This window comes from Hemicordylus capensis, chromosome 4, assembly GCF_027244095.1.
Source record: "Hemicordylus capensis ecotype Gifberg chromosome 4, rHemCap1.1.pri, whole genome shotgun sequence".
NCBI lineage: Eukaryota > Metazoa > Chordata > Lepidosauria > Squamata > Cordylidae > Hemicordylus > Hemicordylus capensis.
In genome coordinates this window covers 174,071,087-174,087,930 of record NC_069660.1, presented here as the reverse complement: position 1 = coordinate 174,087,930, position 16,844 = coordinate 174,071,087, and the positions used below count along the sequence as shown (strand labels likewise).

Sequence of the window (16,844 nt, the reverse complement as noted above, 5' to 3'; positions counted from 1 at the left end):
CGCCATGTGCTGAATCATTTGTGTGTACGATTTCAACTCCTCATTAGGAAAAGTGGAAGATCTCGAGGGCACATCCGAAGGCAAGTCGGATGGGTGTCTTGGTCTGTCGCCGTCACAGTCAGAGTCCGAAGATTCGGAAGAATCATATGAATCCTCCCCAGAAGACTCCACAGGCTTAACAGGAGTAGGTGGGGCCACAGGAGGTGGTACGGGGATGTCCAAAAGTAGCCCTACAGGAGCGACTGGTTGCTGAGGAAGCGGCTCTGTTGGTAACACGGTGGTGTCAAGAAGCAGCGGCGTTGTCTGAACACACTGGGTCACAAGTACTGGTGGAACCAGAGGTTTAGGCTGCGACTGTGCCAAAGGCTGAGCAGGCAGTAACCACTGAGGAACAGCTAGTGCTGGCTGACACAGCAACAGGCCTTGCAGCATGCGCTGAGTTATCCACAACTGGAACTCTGCCCAATCCAGTTGTGCAGATGGAGAAATATTGTGCTTAAACCCACAGGCATGAATGGGGTCCTTGGAGGTACAGTGAGGGAAATAAGTATTTGATCCCCTGCTGATTTTGTCCGTTTGCCCTCTGACACAGAAATGACCAGGCTATAATTGGAATGGTAGGTTTATTGTAGCTGTGAGAGACAGAATAACAACAAACAAACCCCCAAAAGCCCAGTGCCCAAAAGTCAGCGATGGATTTGCATTGTAGTGAGGAAAATAAGTATTCGATCCCCTGGTGGCGCAGTGGTAAAACTGCCGCCCTGTAACCAGAAGGTTACAAGTTCGATCCTGACCAGGGGCTCAAGGTTGACTCAGCCTTCCATCCTTCCGAGGTCGGTAAAATGAGTACCCAGAATGTTGGGGGGCAATATGCTAAATCATTGTAAACCGCTTAGAGAGCTTCAGCTATAGAGCGGTATATAAATGTAAGTGCTATTGCTATTGCTATTGCTATCAACCAGCAAGATTTCAGGCTCCCAGGTGTCTTTTCACTATATGCAGGTAACGAGCTGAGATGAGGAACACCCTCTGTAAGGGAGTGCTCCTAATCCCAGCTTGTTACAGTACCTGTATAAAAGACACCTGTCCATAGAAGCAAGCAATCACTCAGCTTCCAAACTCACCACCATGCCCAAGACCAAAGAGCTGTCGAAGGATGTCAGGGACAAGGTTGTAGACCTGCACAAGGCTGGACTGGGCTACAAGACTATCACCAAGCAGCTTGGTGAGAAGGTGACTACAGTTGGCACGATAACTCGCAAATGGAAGAAACACAAAACAACTGTCAATCTCCCTCGGTCTGGGGCTCCATGCAAGATCTCACCTCGTGGAGTTGCAATGATCATGAGAACGGTGACAAAGCAGCCCAGAACTACACGGGGGGAACTTGTCAATGATCTCAGGGCAGCTGGAACCATAGTCACCAAGAAAACAATTGGTAACACACTACACCGTGAAGGACTGAAATCTTGCAGTGCCCGCAAGGTCCCCCTGCTCAAGGCAGCACATGTACAGGCCCGTCTGCAGTTTGCCAATGCACATCTGAATGATCCAGAGGAGAACTGGGCGAAAGTGTTGTGGTCAGATGAGACCAAAATCGAGCTCTTTGGCATCAACTCCACTCGCCGTGTGTGGAGGAGGAGGAATGCTGCCTATGAGCCCAAGAACACCATCCCCACCGTCAAACATGGAGGTGGACACATTATGCTTTGGGGGTGTTTTTCTGCTAAGGGGACAGGACACCTTCACCGCATCGAAGGGACGATGGACGGGACCATGTACCGTCAGCTCTTGGGTGAGCACCTCCTTCCCTCAGCCAGGGCATTGAGAATGGGTCATGGATGGGTATTCCAGCATGACAATGACCCAAAACACACAGCCAAGGCAACAAAGGAGTGGCTCAAGAAGAAGCACATGAAGGTCCTGGAGTGGCCCAGCCAGTTTCCAGACCTTAATCCCATAGAAAATCTGTGGAGGGAGCTGAAGGTTCGGGTTGCCAGACATCAGCCTCGAAACCTTTCTGACTTGGAGAGGATCTGCAAAGAGGAGTGGGACAACATCCCTCCTGGGTTGTGTGCAAACCTGGTGGCCAACTACAAGAAACGTCTGACCTCTGTGATTGCCAACAAGGGTTTTGCCACCAAGTAATAAGACATCTTTTGTGAAGGGATCGAATACTTATTTCCCTCACTACAATGCAAATCCATCGCTGACTTTTGGGCACTGGGCTTTTGAGGGTTTGTTTGTTGTTATTCTGTCTCTCACAGCTACAATAAACCTACCATTCCAATTATAGCCTGGTCATTTCTGTGTCAGAGGGCAAACGGACAAAATCAGCAGGGGATCAAATACTTATTTCCCTCACTGTACCAAAGGAGGTGGCACATGGGGAAACATTGGCTTTGGTTGGTACAGACACCGGCACCGTAAAGGTGGAAGAGGTGGTCCCAATCTGAAGAGGAGATGCCGGTATAGAGGCCTGGTGTGAGGAAGCCTGAAACGTGGAGCCGGAGGGCGTGCTGGTGGTGGAGTCCAGAGCACTCAGCAGCGACTTAGTAGTTCCATCATCCAACAGTGCTTCATCTATGGTATCGAAGAGCATGAGAGGTGATCTCAGAAGAGTCTTTGCAAGCTAAAACAAGAGCGGTTTATGCTGGCGTGGGAGCACTGCAGCCGTCAGGGAAGATGGAGTAACACGGTGCGGGATGCCCATGTCGGTATCGAACATCGACATCAAAGAAGTTGAGGGGAAAACCGAGTGATTTGATTTGATGTGGGGGGAAATGAAGTAGCCAGGACACTGGCGTCAACATCGAGGCAGAGACAGTGGTTGTAGTCGATACTGACGGGAAAGTTGGAAGAACCAAACATGTTGGTGTTGAAAGAGGCATAGGAAGGGCAGCCTCTGTATCAGAAGGCGGAGCTTCCGACAGGATCGCCAACAGCATCAACGGTCGATACTGAACAGTTGATGGCGAAGGGGTCCTCAATCTCGAAGGATGAGCCGACTTTGACTTGTGCCTTTTCGGAGGCAGCAAGTCACTGTCGGAGGACATACAAAGTCGTTTATGCATCTTACGTCCATGGTCTGAAGACTTGGGCTTTCTGAAGACAATCTCTTTGAGATTATCCCATAGAGTTTTAGACTGCACACACAGACCACAGGGCAGATATCGAAAGTTGGCCCATCGATGTTGACGTTGACAGCGAGAGCGATGTCAATTCCGGCCTCAGCGTCGGTGGATATAGTGCATCTCCGTAGAGAGTGGCTCTGAGATGCAAAAAGCGGTTTTTCAGTGTTTGCTTTGAGAAGGAACTGCAAATCCTACAAGAGGCCAGGACATGCTGCACTCCCAAACAGAGTAAACAGAGTTCATGTTCATCAGTTGAAGGGAACTTAGCCCGGCATGCAAAGCAACGCTTAAACATTGTTTTCTTCCACTAAGCCATGACTCTTCCGACGGCAAGGCCATGGAAGGCAGCTGTCAAGTTCAAATCAAAGTCTGAAGAATAGTCAACTTACAGTCTGAAGTCAAAGTAATGAATGTCCACATTTGTGAGAACAAAGTCCAAAGGGAGAACGAGGAAGAATAGTCAAGGTCACAGTCCGAGGTAATGCTAGAAAATCTGTCCGAAGTAACACTTTTTTTCTCATTCTGAGGAGCACCAAACCAGAGGTCTGAACGCATGTGTTGTCAAAAAGAAACAGACAAAATGGTGCCCAGCTGCCGGAAAAAGCAATGCACAAGGCATGTGCACGGCAGGGAGGGGCGCCAGTGAGGAGCTAGTTAATCCATCTGTGAGGTCTCTGTGCAGGCACAATAACCCATTTCTCATGACGACAACAGATCACTTCCAGATCTTTAAATCTGTCACTGTATCATTGTATATATCAGTTGTCTTACAAAATTGAGTATATATTTAATGAACATTTTATTATAGAAAACATAACCCAAGCTATTATTTTCCCCTGACAACATCAAGGGTATTTCATTTATATGTCTCATATTCTTGTACATGGCTGCCTATTGTCTTATTAAATCCCAAATGCCATCCTTCGCCTGAAAGCCAGAAGTTAAACCATGTTTCAACTGGACTATGAATGCACAACACTACTATATGGACAATGTTTAATCAAAAAAGTTGGTGTTGGGGCTCAACACAGCTGCTGTATTTTAAAGGACTGTCCTGGGTACTTTTGTTAGGACTGAAAGAACACAAATACATGGATAAATATAGTTACTCCCTACTAGATGCAAGGTATATTCTCCTTAAAAAACATCCTGTGCTTCCCCAAATGCTCATCTATGAGATATTTCTTTTCTCTTGCAAGTTCATTTTCAGAGCAATATGCCCAAGATTTGACAAACTAGAGAGGCATACAGTATTTGACAGATTGCCCAGTTTGAACAATTGCCAAAGAATTTTAAGTCAGCTGCCTGAAATGGAGGTGTTAAACAATCTATAAAGAACTGCAAGATAAAGATGTTTAAAGGCAAAAGGGAAGTGTGGATTGGTATCTTGCTAGACAATGTAGTTGGGGGTAGAAGTGGAGATTATCTCATTTACACCATTTATAAAATAGGTACAATCCTAGATGGGAAAGCAAATGCTGAAAACTTTACATTCAAACAGGCAAGGAGTCAGAAATAATGCAAGTACTCTTCCAATATACAACCTATCCACAGCAATCTGAACTGATAGGATTTTGTGCAGATGCTTTGATTGGTGGTGAAATGCGCAGATCTCTCCAATATGGAGAGAGATATCAGACTGAACGGTTTCTTCCACTTTATTGTCATGTCCAGTTTTGCAATCAAACAGCCACCTGTACGTGGGCCAGATCAAACCAAACTGTACCAGGTCTTCAGCCACAGAGATTGTGTTTTTGATGTTGTCCTACACATTTATGGGAAGGAGAGCATCCTGGTATTCAGTACTTACATCATGTTTTCCAACCCAGCAGCAACCCAGAGCCAGAGTGGTGTAGTGGTTAGAGTGCTGGACTAGGACCACGGAGACCCGAGTTCAAATCCCCATTCAGCCTTGAAACTAGCTAGGTGACTCTGGGCCAGTCACTCCTCTCTCAGCCTAACCTACTTCACAGGGTTGTTGTGAAAGAGAAACTCAAGTATGTAGTACACCGGCTCTGGGCTCCTTGGAGGAAGAGCGGGATATAAAAGTAAAAATAAATAATAATAATAATAATAAATAATAATAACAACAACCATCCAATTTCTAAAAGGTGGCTGTCATTGCCTAAAGCAATTCTATGTTTAGTGATAGTAACCACTCCATTCCTCTTGGAGTGGTTACTGCCACACTAATTGGCACTTATTTCAACCATGTGCCTTTAGAACATAAGAATAGCCCTTCTGGATCAGGCCCAAGGCCCATCTAGTCCAGCATCCTGTTCCACACAGTGGCCCACCAGATGCCACTGGAAGTCTACAGGCAGGAGCTGAGGGAATGCCCTCCCTCCAGCTGTTACTCCCCTGCAACTGGTACTCAGAAGCATCCTACCACCTTTGGGTGGTAAGCAAAATACTTTTTATGCAAAAAGGGCATATAACTGGAAGGAGGCATTCCAAAAGAATGCTGGCCTAAGCAAACAGGGTGACTAGAGGTCATTAAGAGGTAACAAGTGATCTTGAGGACGTAAAAACCAGGATCCAAGCACCAGAGTTCTTCATCTCACAGCAGTAGTTTAAAACATGATAAAAGTTGATCCTCAACACATGCTCTAGATTTTCCTGGAAAAACTAGGAAATGAACAAAGCAATGTTTCTAGAGTTATAGGATTTCGCTATGAAGCTTTCAGCCAGAAAATGTAGTGTAATTAATGGCACTGTTACAAGGACAGCCATAACGGGGCTGGGCAGCAAGAAAATTACTATAATGCCTAGTTACACCAGAATGAATAGGTTTGTTCTCTAGGCAATCTGGAGGACAGCCCTTGGTATTCAAGATTAAATGCTTATGAACCTTTACCATGGAGTACATTAATTTGATTTCCCCCCAACATTCTTCTTGCGATAGCAACAAGAATTCATTAAAAAAACTACTATTACTAGAAGACGTTGAACCTCTGAACTACAAGTGTGTGCATGTACACAATTTTGAATATTTATTTATATGCACACAAGATCCAATCAAAATTCTACAGCACAAGTACCATTTTGTTCTTAGGCTCTGTTTTATTGCTTTTCAATAAAAAATCTTTATTGATATTGATTACACTTTGTTCAGAAGCTTCTTGCTACCTTGAATACTGTGTATGAAAAACACAGTGTGCCGTGAAGTCAATTTCGACTCTTGGCGCCCACAGAGATAGGGTAGGACATAATTAATTTCAAATATATGACAAGAGCATACCTCTTTCAGCTCTGCTGAAGAAACTGGGTTCTCTTCGTATGAGTTCTCTTTACAACTGCAAGACTTGTCTTCCTCTTCCTGTGGTTCCACAACACTGCAACTAGCTTTAGAGTTTTCTACAGCCCTCATGTCTGGCAGTTTTTTCATACTGCATTCTAAGCAAGAATTCTCATTTTCTAACAGCAATATTCCAGATGATTCTTCCTGGGAATCCAGAGATGTCTGTGCACTCTTTTCCATTCCACACTTTTTTAACCTAGGAAGGAACTTCCCAGACTCAAGTTCTGATTTACCATAATAATGCCCTTCTTTTTCTGCATCTTCTTCCAGTGGTTTGAGATCTGCTTGGGAATCATCAAACGCTTCTGCAGGAATAGTCCCCTCATCTTTCTCAGATTCAAAATCGGACTCGCTTCCACCACATGGAGAAAGTTCAGATGCAGAAATTGGGCGAAAGTGAGTTCTTGGAGAAATCCGTATCGCTCTGTATTGTGTCCTCCCGGCGCCACATATTCTAGGACGAAAAACTTCCCTATCAGATTCAGAGCAAAGGATAGATTTGGGTTTAAAGCAAGGGCTGAAGGATGCAATTCCTTCTGGTTCAAATGTACATTCTACATGAAGAACTTGTGAAAATGGATTATTCAAGTCAAAGGAAGAGAACGAATATTCCAGACCAGACTCTTCACCTTGAAAACTACCACAAGCTTCTAACAAGTCTTCATGGAAGATAAATGAAAAACCTCTATTTAATCCATGATCACCACATTTCAACGGCTCACTTTGTTCAAACGATACCAAAGGTCTCCATAATTGTCTGTGACCCGGGGCAAAGCTATTTCCTGGTGTCATGAAGACATCTGTACCAGCTATTGTAACTACATCAGAAGCTGCACACTGTAATAGGTTTCCTTTTGGGTGACTGGGTGGCACCACTGCCCATTCACCATCACTGTTAAATGTTTTTAGCTCCCCATACACACCACCAAGAATAAATGAACTCTCCTTATCTTGGTTAATATCCCATGGTTTGGAGGGTGTAGTATAATCGCCACAATCCACCTTTGATAAACTGTTGGAAGCAAATGCTCTTTTCTCCACATTCTCCTTCTGACCTTCCCAAAGATGATATTCCGATCTTTGCACTGCTTTATTAGGATCCTGAAGAATTTCTACCTTTGTTTCATTTAAGCAGCAGCAATAATGATTTACATCAGCTGAAAATAACTCTTCTTCTATTCCATCTATTTCGACAATTGCTGCAGAATTTCTGTCTGTCATATTTGTCCAAATGTCTTTAATAACCCCTGAGCCATAGTCATCTTCATGTGGACTGCTGTCACTACACACTTGTGTAGTTTCATATTCTTTATCTTCAGCCTTTTGTTCTAACTGAATACCACAGATTGATTCTAGTTTAGATTTTTTTGTAAAAATTAAGGTGGGCATTTCTCCTAAAGATCTAGTCTCTTCCTGGCAAGTCTCCTCTTGCAAAAAATCTACAATTTCTTCATCTACATAACTTGAAGAAACTCTCGGAACGACGTAATTAATATCATCCGGGTTAAATTGAGGGGATTCTTCAAATGGAATATTTAAAGTCTCATTGTCAGAACGTGTTTCTTCAGAGTATGACCATGGACTACAAGTTCTTGTTGATAAGTTAGAACAGTGTTCATTTTCATCAAAGGCACTATTTTTGGTCCATATTAACAATCTAGACTGTGTTTTCCCAAAGATATCAACATTGCTACTAGAGTCTGTATTTTCATTTCCCAAACTGAGTTTTTCAAAAGGAAATGGTAAGACAGAATTACTGCATTGCACTTCAAACACTGAAAAAGAATTTAAACCAGACCCTTCATTAGTATCCGAAAACAGCTCTTGATTGCCTGAAAGCAAGTGTGAATTAAGCATTGTGCTGTCTAAGGTAGGGGAAAGTCTAATAGGAGAATCTCCCCCAAAGCTTTCCCCATCTGCATCACCAGAGCTAGAAGATGAACAGCACTCCCAAAATTGAGCTAAATTACTAAGATCTTGCAAGAACCACCCTTCAGCACCAACAGAGGTGGCTGAATCTGCCCATATTGCACTTTCCCCTTGCAACTCCACTCCATCAAACACTATGCAACATTCTGCCTCAAAATTAGTCCCCTCTTTACTTTTCTGCCGAATCATATTCAAAATCCGACTCTCCCCTTGCATCTTGCCTGAGGCACCAGAATCCAACATGGATTGGTCAATATCCACTTCATAGAAGTGTGTTAGTTCTGAAAGATGAACACCATCTGAGTGTGTATCGTCCTCTGGTTGAGAACACATTGAGGTCCTAGTGAGGCCAATGTCCTCATTTAGAACTGCAGGCATTTCCACAAAATGGCCATCGATGAAAGTACCTGCTGCGAGGTATGTTTTATTAATATTATTGTTGCTAATGCAAAGACCTTGCACTGATTCAGCTAATTCTTCTACAGCCTCTGATGTTGCATCACATGCATCTTGCCTGTTGCGGTACGTCGTCTCAAGTTTACTTTTCCTACTCAGGGGAACAAAGTATTCTGTAATTGGCTCAGTATACCACAGGGGCTCCTCTTTATATTCCTTTTCATTTCTGCAATCAAAGTATAGCTCTTTGCCCTCATAGCTCCCAGGTTCTTTCCTTCGGATTTCTTTTAATGGCCGTTTACCCCTTTTACACAGTTGCTTGATGGATCCATTGCTGCTGCTACTGCCGTGAATTCTTCTTTCAGCCTTCTCACCAGTCTTTACTAAATGCCTGCTTTGCCCATTCCGTCCTTTTTTACTCCGGACTTCCCTTGTTTTATGCCTTACTTTTACACATTTTGTGGTTGCTTTCGAATCACCTTGATTACCACTAGAATTTGAACCTCCTTCACTGGAGCCAGAAGACCAGGATCGAGGACGCATCTTTCCCTCAGGTTTGTGGCGGGCTTGCTTTTTGTATAAAGCAGTTCTCTCTTCAATACTGCTATTCTCAAACTTATTCTCTTTTTCATCTTTATCTTTTTTCTGTGTAGCTCTTTCATGTACAGTGACAGGTACTTTGTTGCTATTTCTCTCTTTAGATACTTCACTTTCACTAATGCAGTCCTTTGGAGAAGATGTATCGGTGCTAGTTGGCGGGACAGTAGAAGAAGAGGAGGAGCTGGAGTAAGAACAAACTTTGGATTTATTCCATACAGTCATAATTTCTTGCAGGCAAACTGGTTTCTTCGAAAGAGGTGGAAATGCTTCATAGTACCTAGAACAAAACAAAGACATTAGTATTAACTCATATAGCCATTAAAACAAGGACAGCTGTATTAGTTATACAATCTTTCTGTTCCAAAGAGCAACCAAATCAGCCACTTTAATCCCACTTATGCCGGTTTAAGAATATATAAGCACAGAGACTTTTTTTGTTCATTACTGGGTGGCAGACTGACCAACACACTGATGGAAGCTCCTTCCGTGAGCAGGAGACAGTGCATAAGAGTATTGCTCACATAACAGCTCCTTGCACAAGTGGAAGGGGTCCCTGAGTGCATGAACCTCTCCTTCTGCTCAGAGAAGCAGCTTCCAACAACAATGAATAGCTCAGAAGGTCTGGCCGTCACCCAAGAAAATACTGATACAAGAGTAGATACATGTTTTCAGCTTGTACAAAATATGCAGTTAAATATGTCATCCATGGAAGTTACCAAACTTGCCATGGATCAGATCCTCTACACCTCATCAAGTCCTTGGATCGCTTTGTGGGAATTTAGCAGGATGGCCACAGTATGCTCTAGACGCTTCTAGACTCCAGCCCAGCTCTGTGTACCTGGCACTCCTCCAGATATTAGTGTGACTCTCATTCACCAGGGTGGAAGGAGAGTTGCCGAAACAGTTTCATGTATACTGAAGGGCTTCATTTTGTACTCCTGTGCATGTCTGGAGGAGGCAAAGCATCATAGAAACTACAATTCCCATGACACCCAACAAGCTTGGACATACTGTGTTTGTGCACACATATTCAAGGCTTTCCTTTACCCCTACAGCAATTAATGCGATCGCTCTGCCACCTGCCTCTACTGATAAATAGTGGAGAGGTTGGGGCGGTTGGTTGGTTGGGGCAGTGGTTGGTGTCCCATCCACATCAGGAGTAGCAAAGCATTATAATCAGGCACACAAATGGACACAGAAGCCAGGTTCATTAAGACAGCTGAATAATTAATTTTGTTTTTCTCGTTTAATCAAAATGGAATGGGGGTGGGGAGCCAATCCATTACTGTACCACACATCACATTAGCTTCCCCAACCTGAGGTGCTGTGGTTCAGAAGTCAGCAGCTAGCCCTGTCTGGTTTTCTCAACCTCAGCACTTTCTGTAGAGCTGATGGTAAATGATATATTGGGAAAGCCTTACTGAAGAACACGTGTGACTGTTGCTGCTCAAGGATGAAAATAAGTCTTGTCTTTCATTAAGCAGAAGGAAGAGAAAGGAGGATCTGTTGCACTGGAAGATGTCTAGCTTAGCAGGATTCCAGAATTCTCTTTGTGCACGTGCAACACAAAATTAGAGATTTTAACATAATGATTCATATGCAGAAGGAAACATTTTAATAAGAAAATGATAATTTCAAAGCCATATTTCATGGTCAGTAACAATATCTAAAGTAGCACTTACATTTACATCTGTATACATAAAAAATTGATACTTAAAAGGGAGACATACATTTCCACTTGATCCTTTGCTGCAGGAGATAAATCAACTTCAGGAGGCAAAGAGCCCTCAAGCTTTCTGTGAATCTTCTCTTCTGTTATAGAAAACAATCACTTGAATTTGTGATCTCCGACTTGCGTGTTTCTAAAGTATTTTCTTATTACAAGAAACAATCAAACTATAAAGAACCAAATTCCATGATTAACTGGCTTCCGTACTTGCTTCAAATGATTTGGATCGATTCAACCCAAATCTGGTCGATTCAGGTGATTCAAGCTCAAAATGAATCTGCATAGACACTCCTGGCCAAATTTGAGCTCAAATTTAATCACGCCAGATACGATTCAAATCTGAGATTAAGGTTCCTCCTATTAAATCCCCCAGATTCCCAGCTTTTTCTTTCTTTTTTATTTTTTTAAAAAGCTAAGCCCTAGCCCTTGTAGAAGTGGAGTTATGGAGCTAAAATGTGCGGCCACTATTTTCAAGTGTTTGGATTCTTTAGTGTATAGTAACATTTCCTCACTGAATCCCTATGAGGATTCATTACACACACCTTCATTTCTTCTGTTCATTTTGACTGTCTTTGGACAGTGCCAACTGTCAACTGCCATGTGCCAACTACACCCCCATCATCATCCAGCAAGGCAGTGGGGTACTAGTCAGTTTATGTTCTAGGAATTTTTTCAAGTGTTTAGACTTTTTGGTGTCTAATAGCCTTTGCTCATAATGAATCCCTACGAGGAGTCATTATACACCAAGGTGTCTAAACACCTGAAACATTCATAAAATATAAACAGAGTACCCCAGCGGCTTGTGCGGTAGTTGGCACATGGGATACCACTAATCCCCCACCCACAAAGCAGTGGGGTCAAAATGAACAAAAGAAATGAAGGTGTGTAATGAAGACACCAATGAATCTAAACACTTCAAAAATGCCTAAAAAAATAAATTTGAGTACGAGAGAGAGAGAGAGATGGTAGTTGACACATGGCACTTGCCTGATTGCACTGTCCAATGACAGTCGAAAGGTGTACAATGAATCCTTATAGGGATTCATTATGAGGAAAATTACACACCAAAGAATCCAAACACTTGAAAAATAGTGACTGCACATTTTGCTCCATAACTCCACTTCTACAAGGGCTAGAGCTTAGCTTAAAAAAAGAAATTAAAGCTGGGGATCCATGTTAGGGATACAGCAACTTCAAATCCCCATTATTTCCTATGGCAGAAATATACAAAATCAGTAAAAGCTAGGAAAAAATCATTCAAAATCAACCAAGGGCCCCACTGCCTTCAGATTTGGGTGGTAGGTGGCACCCATGGGGACCTACCCACTACCCAAATTAGGTGCCCCTAGGACATTTAGAAGTGGGCTGAATCATTCCAAATTGAATCCAACTCAAATCGAATTGGATCAGATTAGAATTTGCAGATTAGAGATCCGGCCAATTCGATTGAACCTCAAATCAAATTGCAAAAAATTGATTCAAGCACATCCCTAGTGGGCACCTCTCTCACCCCTAAGCGTTTCTCCGTAAAGTATGTGAGCAACTGCATTTAGAAACCATTATGCCACCCTGGAATGTAATCTAAAACTTGTGTTAGGAACCTGCCATATACCAGTCAGACCAGTGGTCTATCTAGCTCAGTATTGTCTTCACAGACTGGCAGTGGTTTCTCCGAGGTTGCAGGCAGGAATCTTTCTCAGCCCTATCTTAGACAAGCCAGGGAGGAAACTTGAAACCTTCTGCTCTTACCAGAGCGGCTCCATCCCCTGAGGGGAATATCTTACACTTCTAGTCTCCCATTCATATGTAACCAGGGCAGACCCTGCTTAGCTAAGGGGACAAGTGATGCTTGCTACCACAAGACCAGCAATCCTCTCCTAAAGTGTTCGAATAGCCCACATTCCTTTTGGAATGTAATATTCTATCTTTATGGAGACAAGGAGGGAGTCAGTTATGGATAGTGAACAAGATCATTTAATGCAAACTCTTCAAAAGCGATGGCTGGTACTAGTTACAGTACGTAGATAAAGTCAAACATTTACATTCTGAGAACTGAGGGAAGTGCAACGCTCAGTACAAGGCCACCAAGCTAGGGTTAGTAGCTTAGATATATTGGCAAGGCTTCGAGTCATTTCCTTGAGCTAAGGGACGGATCCCAATGTCTGGCCCCAGTATAACACAATACTGCACAGTACCTCCAAACTGGGCTATGGCAGTGTACTGTATGTGGGGCTGCCTTTGACCATTTCCAGGAAGATTCCGCTAGTACAAAATATCTGTTGGCTTCCCAACTAGAATCAGCTTAAAGGGAAAATCCCTCACCTGCAACCTTAGCTGTGGCGAAATTCCTGTCAGTTGCTCCAAGAGTAAGGAAGCAAATTGTGAACTGATGATAATGAAGCCATTGGGTGGGGGTCACTTTGGGTCATCTGACATTCTGTATGTGTATACTGTCAGTATTCCCCTGCCATATCTTATGTTGCAGCAACAATAGCTTTATTTTTATTTCTGTTCTATTGGTTGTAGTCGATGTACTGACTAAAGAATACTTCGCCAGTTCTTGAAACCGCAACACTGTTTACCAGACTGTTTTAGAGCATGATGCAAAGTGCTGATTATCTAAATGGCTTGGTTCTGCCTTGGTTCTGAGTCTTCTTCAAAGTCCCGTCATCTAATGTTAGGCAGGCAGTGACTTGGTCATGATGCCTTGTATTTTGAATGCCTTGTGCAAAGAAAGCCACCTGGTACCAATTGAAGTGTCTTTTCAATGGCCAGGTGACTTTACTTGCCCAGATATTCCAACACCTTGTGTAGCAGGCTTTAATTACTGGATTTGGACTGGCGAAGACTACTGCCTCTGGAACTGTATACAGTTAACTGAATTCTATTGTACTTTTTAATTATTTTAAGTATATGCCACCCTGGGAGGTAATGCTGAAGGAATGCTTTTAAGCTTATTGAAGAAAAATATTGTTATGGTTTTTCCAAGTAACCATTAACTCAAATTATTTGAGAGGAATGAATTCATATTCAAGAGGTTAAAGCCTACACTTGTTTGCTTATATTCCATCCAGATTTCATTTTAATGTGCTTTTTAATGCAAGAAGTTATAACTGAAGTAAAAAAGTTTCTTAAAAATCAGTTTTATCTATCATGCATGTTCTCCACCTATAACATCTTAATCTTCCATCTATCAATACTTGTTTACATTGTTTTACTATAGTTGCAGTGGTCTATCCAAACCTTAAGAAAAACCTTCAAGTAATTTAACAGAGGGTTCATATAGCCAATAACATATTTGTTCTTTTCTGTTTCAATACAAGTGTTTCCCTCAAAATACATCAGACTTAAAACCTACATAATCTTTCCACATGGCTACTGTTATGTGCAGAAAAATCTTGAAGTTACTAAAAAATGCAACAGATTATGACCTACCATTATGGCTGCAATCCTGAACCTAGGTGAGAAGGCTAGGGGTCAATGTGTATATTTGCGGTGGTGGTGGTGGTAGGGGATTCCATTACATGGCCTCCCAATAGCAGCCTAAAATGGTATCATACCATTTTAAAACCTGTTCCAATACAGGTTTACAACCTCATCTGTTTGTGAAAACTAGGCCCAGTGTCAGCATGCAGCACCTTCAAGCCAACTGCACGCAGGCACAGCCTCCCACAAACTTTCTCCTTACTAGGCACTTAACACCAGCTTGGCCAGAATTATCATTTTAATTCCTCAGTGATGTCCCCAACATAGCACTACACTACTGTGATGCTTTACTGGGGGCATTGAGAGGAAATAAAATGGCGACTCCACTCACACCAGTGCTGAGAGGGATTCTGTTGCTGCCCAGTAAACCACCGAGGTCCATCCACATGGCAAGACTTATTGAGCAGCAGCAATAGCAGTCCTCTTTAGCTCTGGAGAGACACAACATCAAGGCACTGTCTGAGTAGTGGCTCTAGTCATGCCAGCACTGCTGTTGCCTGCTACTGCCAGAGAAGCCCTCAGGGGCCCACCCAAATGGGAAGGGCCCAGGGCCTCCTCAGACTTGGAGCCAGCCCTGACTAGGACTTCCTATAGCATAGTTGATTCAACCAAACTACTGCATGCAAGGTAGTGATCAAATATGTTTCAGAGAGATCTCCCCCCCAAAAAAACAAAAAATAACATTATAGAAGGTATTCTCACCTTGCTCACTCTGGAGATCTTTCAGTCTACAGCAGAGCTCTTCCACTAAAGTCTCAATCCCAGAGCTCTGTACAATTAAAAAACCACACATTTTTAAAAAGCAGTCAGTATAATTACTACTTAATATGTATAAGATGCTTCACATACATTCTCTCAGAAAGTGAAACAGCCATGTAAGGAACCACCAGCATTATCCCAATATAGCAAATGAGGTTGAGCCTTGAGACTAAAAAAGTAGAGGCTTGCTTCTAGTCCCTTGGTGAACTTATGGATGAGGTGAGGTTTGAAGATGTGGACTTCACAGCTTAAGTTTGGAAATCTGCCACTATATTACAAGTTTTCATTCCAGTTCATAATTATGATTTAGGAGTCTAAGCCAGTTTTGGACAATCTTTTCAAGGCACTTATCACAATCAGTGAGATGGAAGGGGCACCAAATTAAAGTACAACCACACACACACACATTAAACCCCCCCCCCACCAAAGTAGTTCTCTCAATTTCCCCTTCACCTACCCATATTTATATTGTAAGCCAGGTTATTTTTAAGGAGACATTATAACTGACATTTTAATTTACAAGTGCAGGATGTAAATATTACATTCTATCTATCTATCTAAAAACCCAGGGCAGTTTACAATCCAAACAAACAACTAAAGCCTAAAAATAATATAAAACAGATTAAGATTACTATAAATAAAACTTTAAAATATCATAAACTAAAAGCCTGTTTTCAAGAGTCATTTAAAAACAACCAGAGATCGGGAGATTCCGATTTCATTTGGCAGTGTGTTCCAGAGCCCTGGGGCAACCAAGCGAGCCAGTGGGCAACCACAACTGAACCTCCGCCAATGATCTTATTAGGCAGTGGGGTTCATGAAGAAGGCACTGTCTTAGATACCCTGGGCCCAAGCCATTCAGGGCTTTATAGGTAACAACTAGCACTTTGTATTTTCCCCAGAAACTAATTTGCAGCCAAAGTAGTTCTTTTAAAATATGTGAAATGTGGTCTCTATGGGTGGACCCAGAGACCAACCTGGCTGCCACATTCTGCACCAGTTGCAGCTTCCGAACTATGTACAAAGGAAGCCCAATGTAAAATGTAATGCAGTAGTCAAGCCTGGCTGTTATCAGCATATGTACCAGAGTTTTAAGATTGTTAATCTCGAGAAATGGACGTAGCTGATGTATTAGTCAAAGCTGATAAAAAGCACTCCTGGCCACTGTCTCAACCTGAGATCAGGGAGAGGTTTGGGTATAGAAGTTTTCCCAAGCTACATACTTGATCTTTCAGGGGGAGTTAACTCCATCCGGAACAGGCAGATCTAAACTTCTTCCTAAATTCCAGCCTCCCACAATGAATACCTCCATCTTGTTTGGGCTCAATTTCAGTTTGTTCTCCCTCATCCAGCCCATTACCAGTTCCAGGCAAGCATTTAGGAAGCTTAAGCCATCTCCTGACCAAGTTGATATGGAGAAATAAATCTGGGTGTCATCAGCATACTGATAGTACCCTGCACCAAATCTCCTGATGATCTCTCCCAGCAATTTCATGTATATGTTAAAAAG

At 42.7% G+C, this 16,844-nt stretch overlaps 1 protein-coding gene across 12 annotated transcripts in view; it reads right to left on the bottom strand.

Moving 5' to 3' along the window:
* The window catches only part of KIAA0232 (KIAA0232 ortholog), a 73,155-nt gene that overhangs the window by 18,847 nt on the left and 37,464 nt on the right, over window positions 1–16,844 (bottom strand). For all 12 annotated transcript variants that reach the window (XM_053242890.1, XM_053242895.1, XM_053242897.1 and 9 more), the window contains 3 exons: window positions 15,278–15,344; window positions 11,091–11,172; window positions 6,376–9,637 (listed from right to left, as the gene is read on the bottom strand). In XM_053242890.1, the coding sequence (XP_053098865.1) occupies window positions 6,376–9,637; window positions 11,091–11,172; window positions 15,278–15,344 (3,411 nt within the window). The remainder of the gene's footprint in view (window positions 1–6,375; window positions 9,638–11,090; window positions 11,173–15,277; window positions 15,345–16,844) is intronic.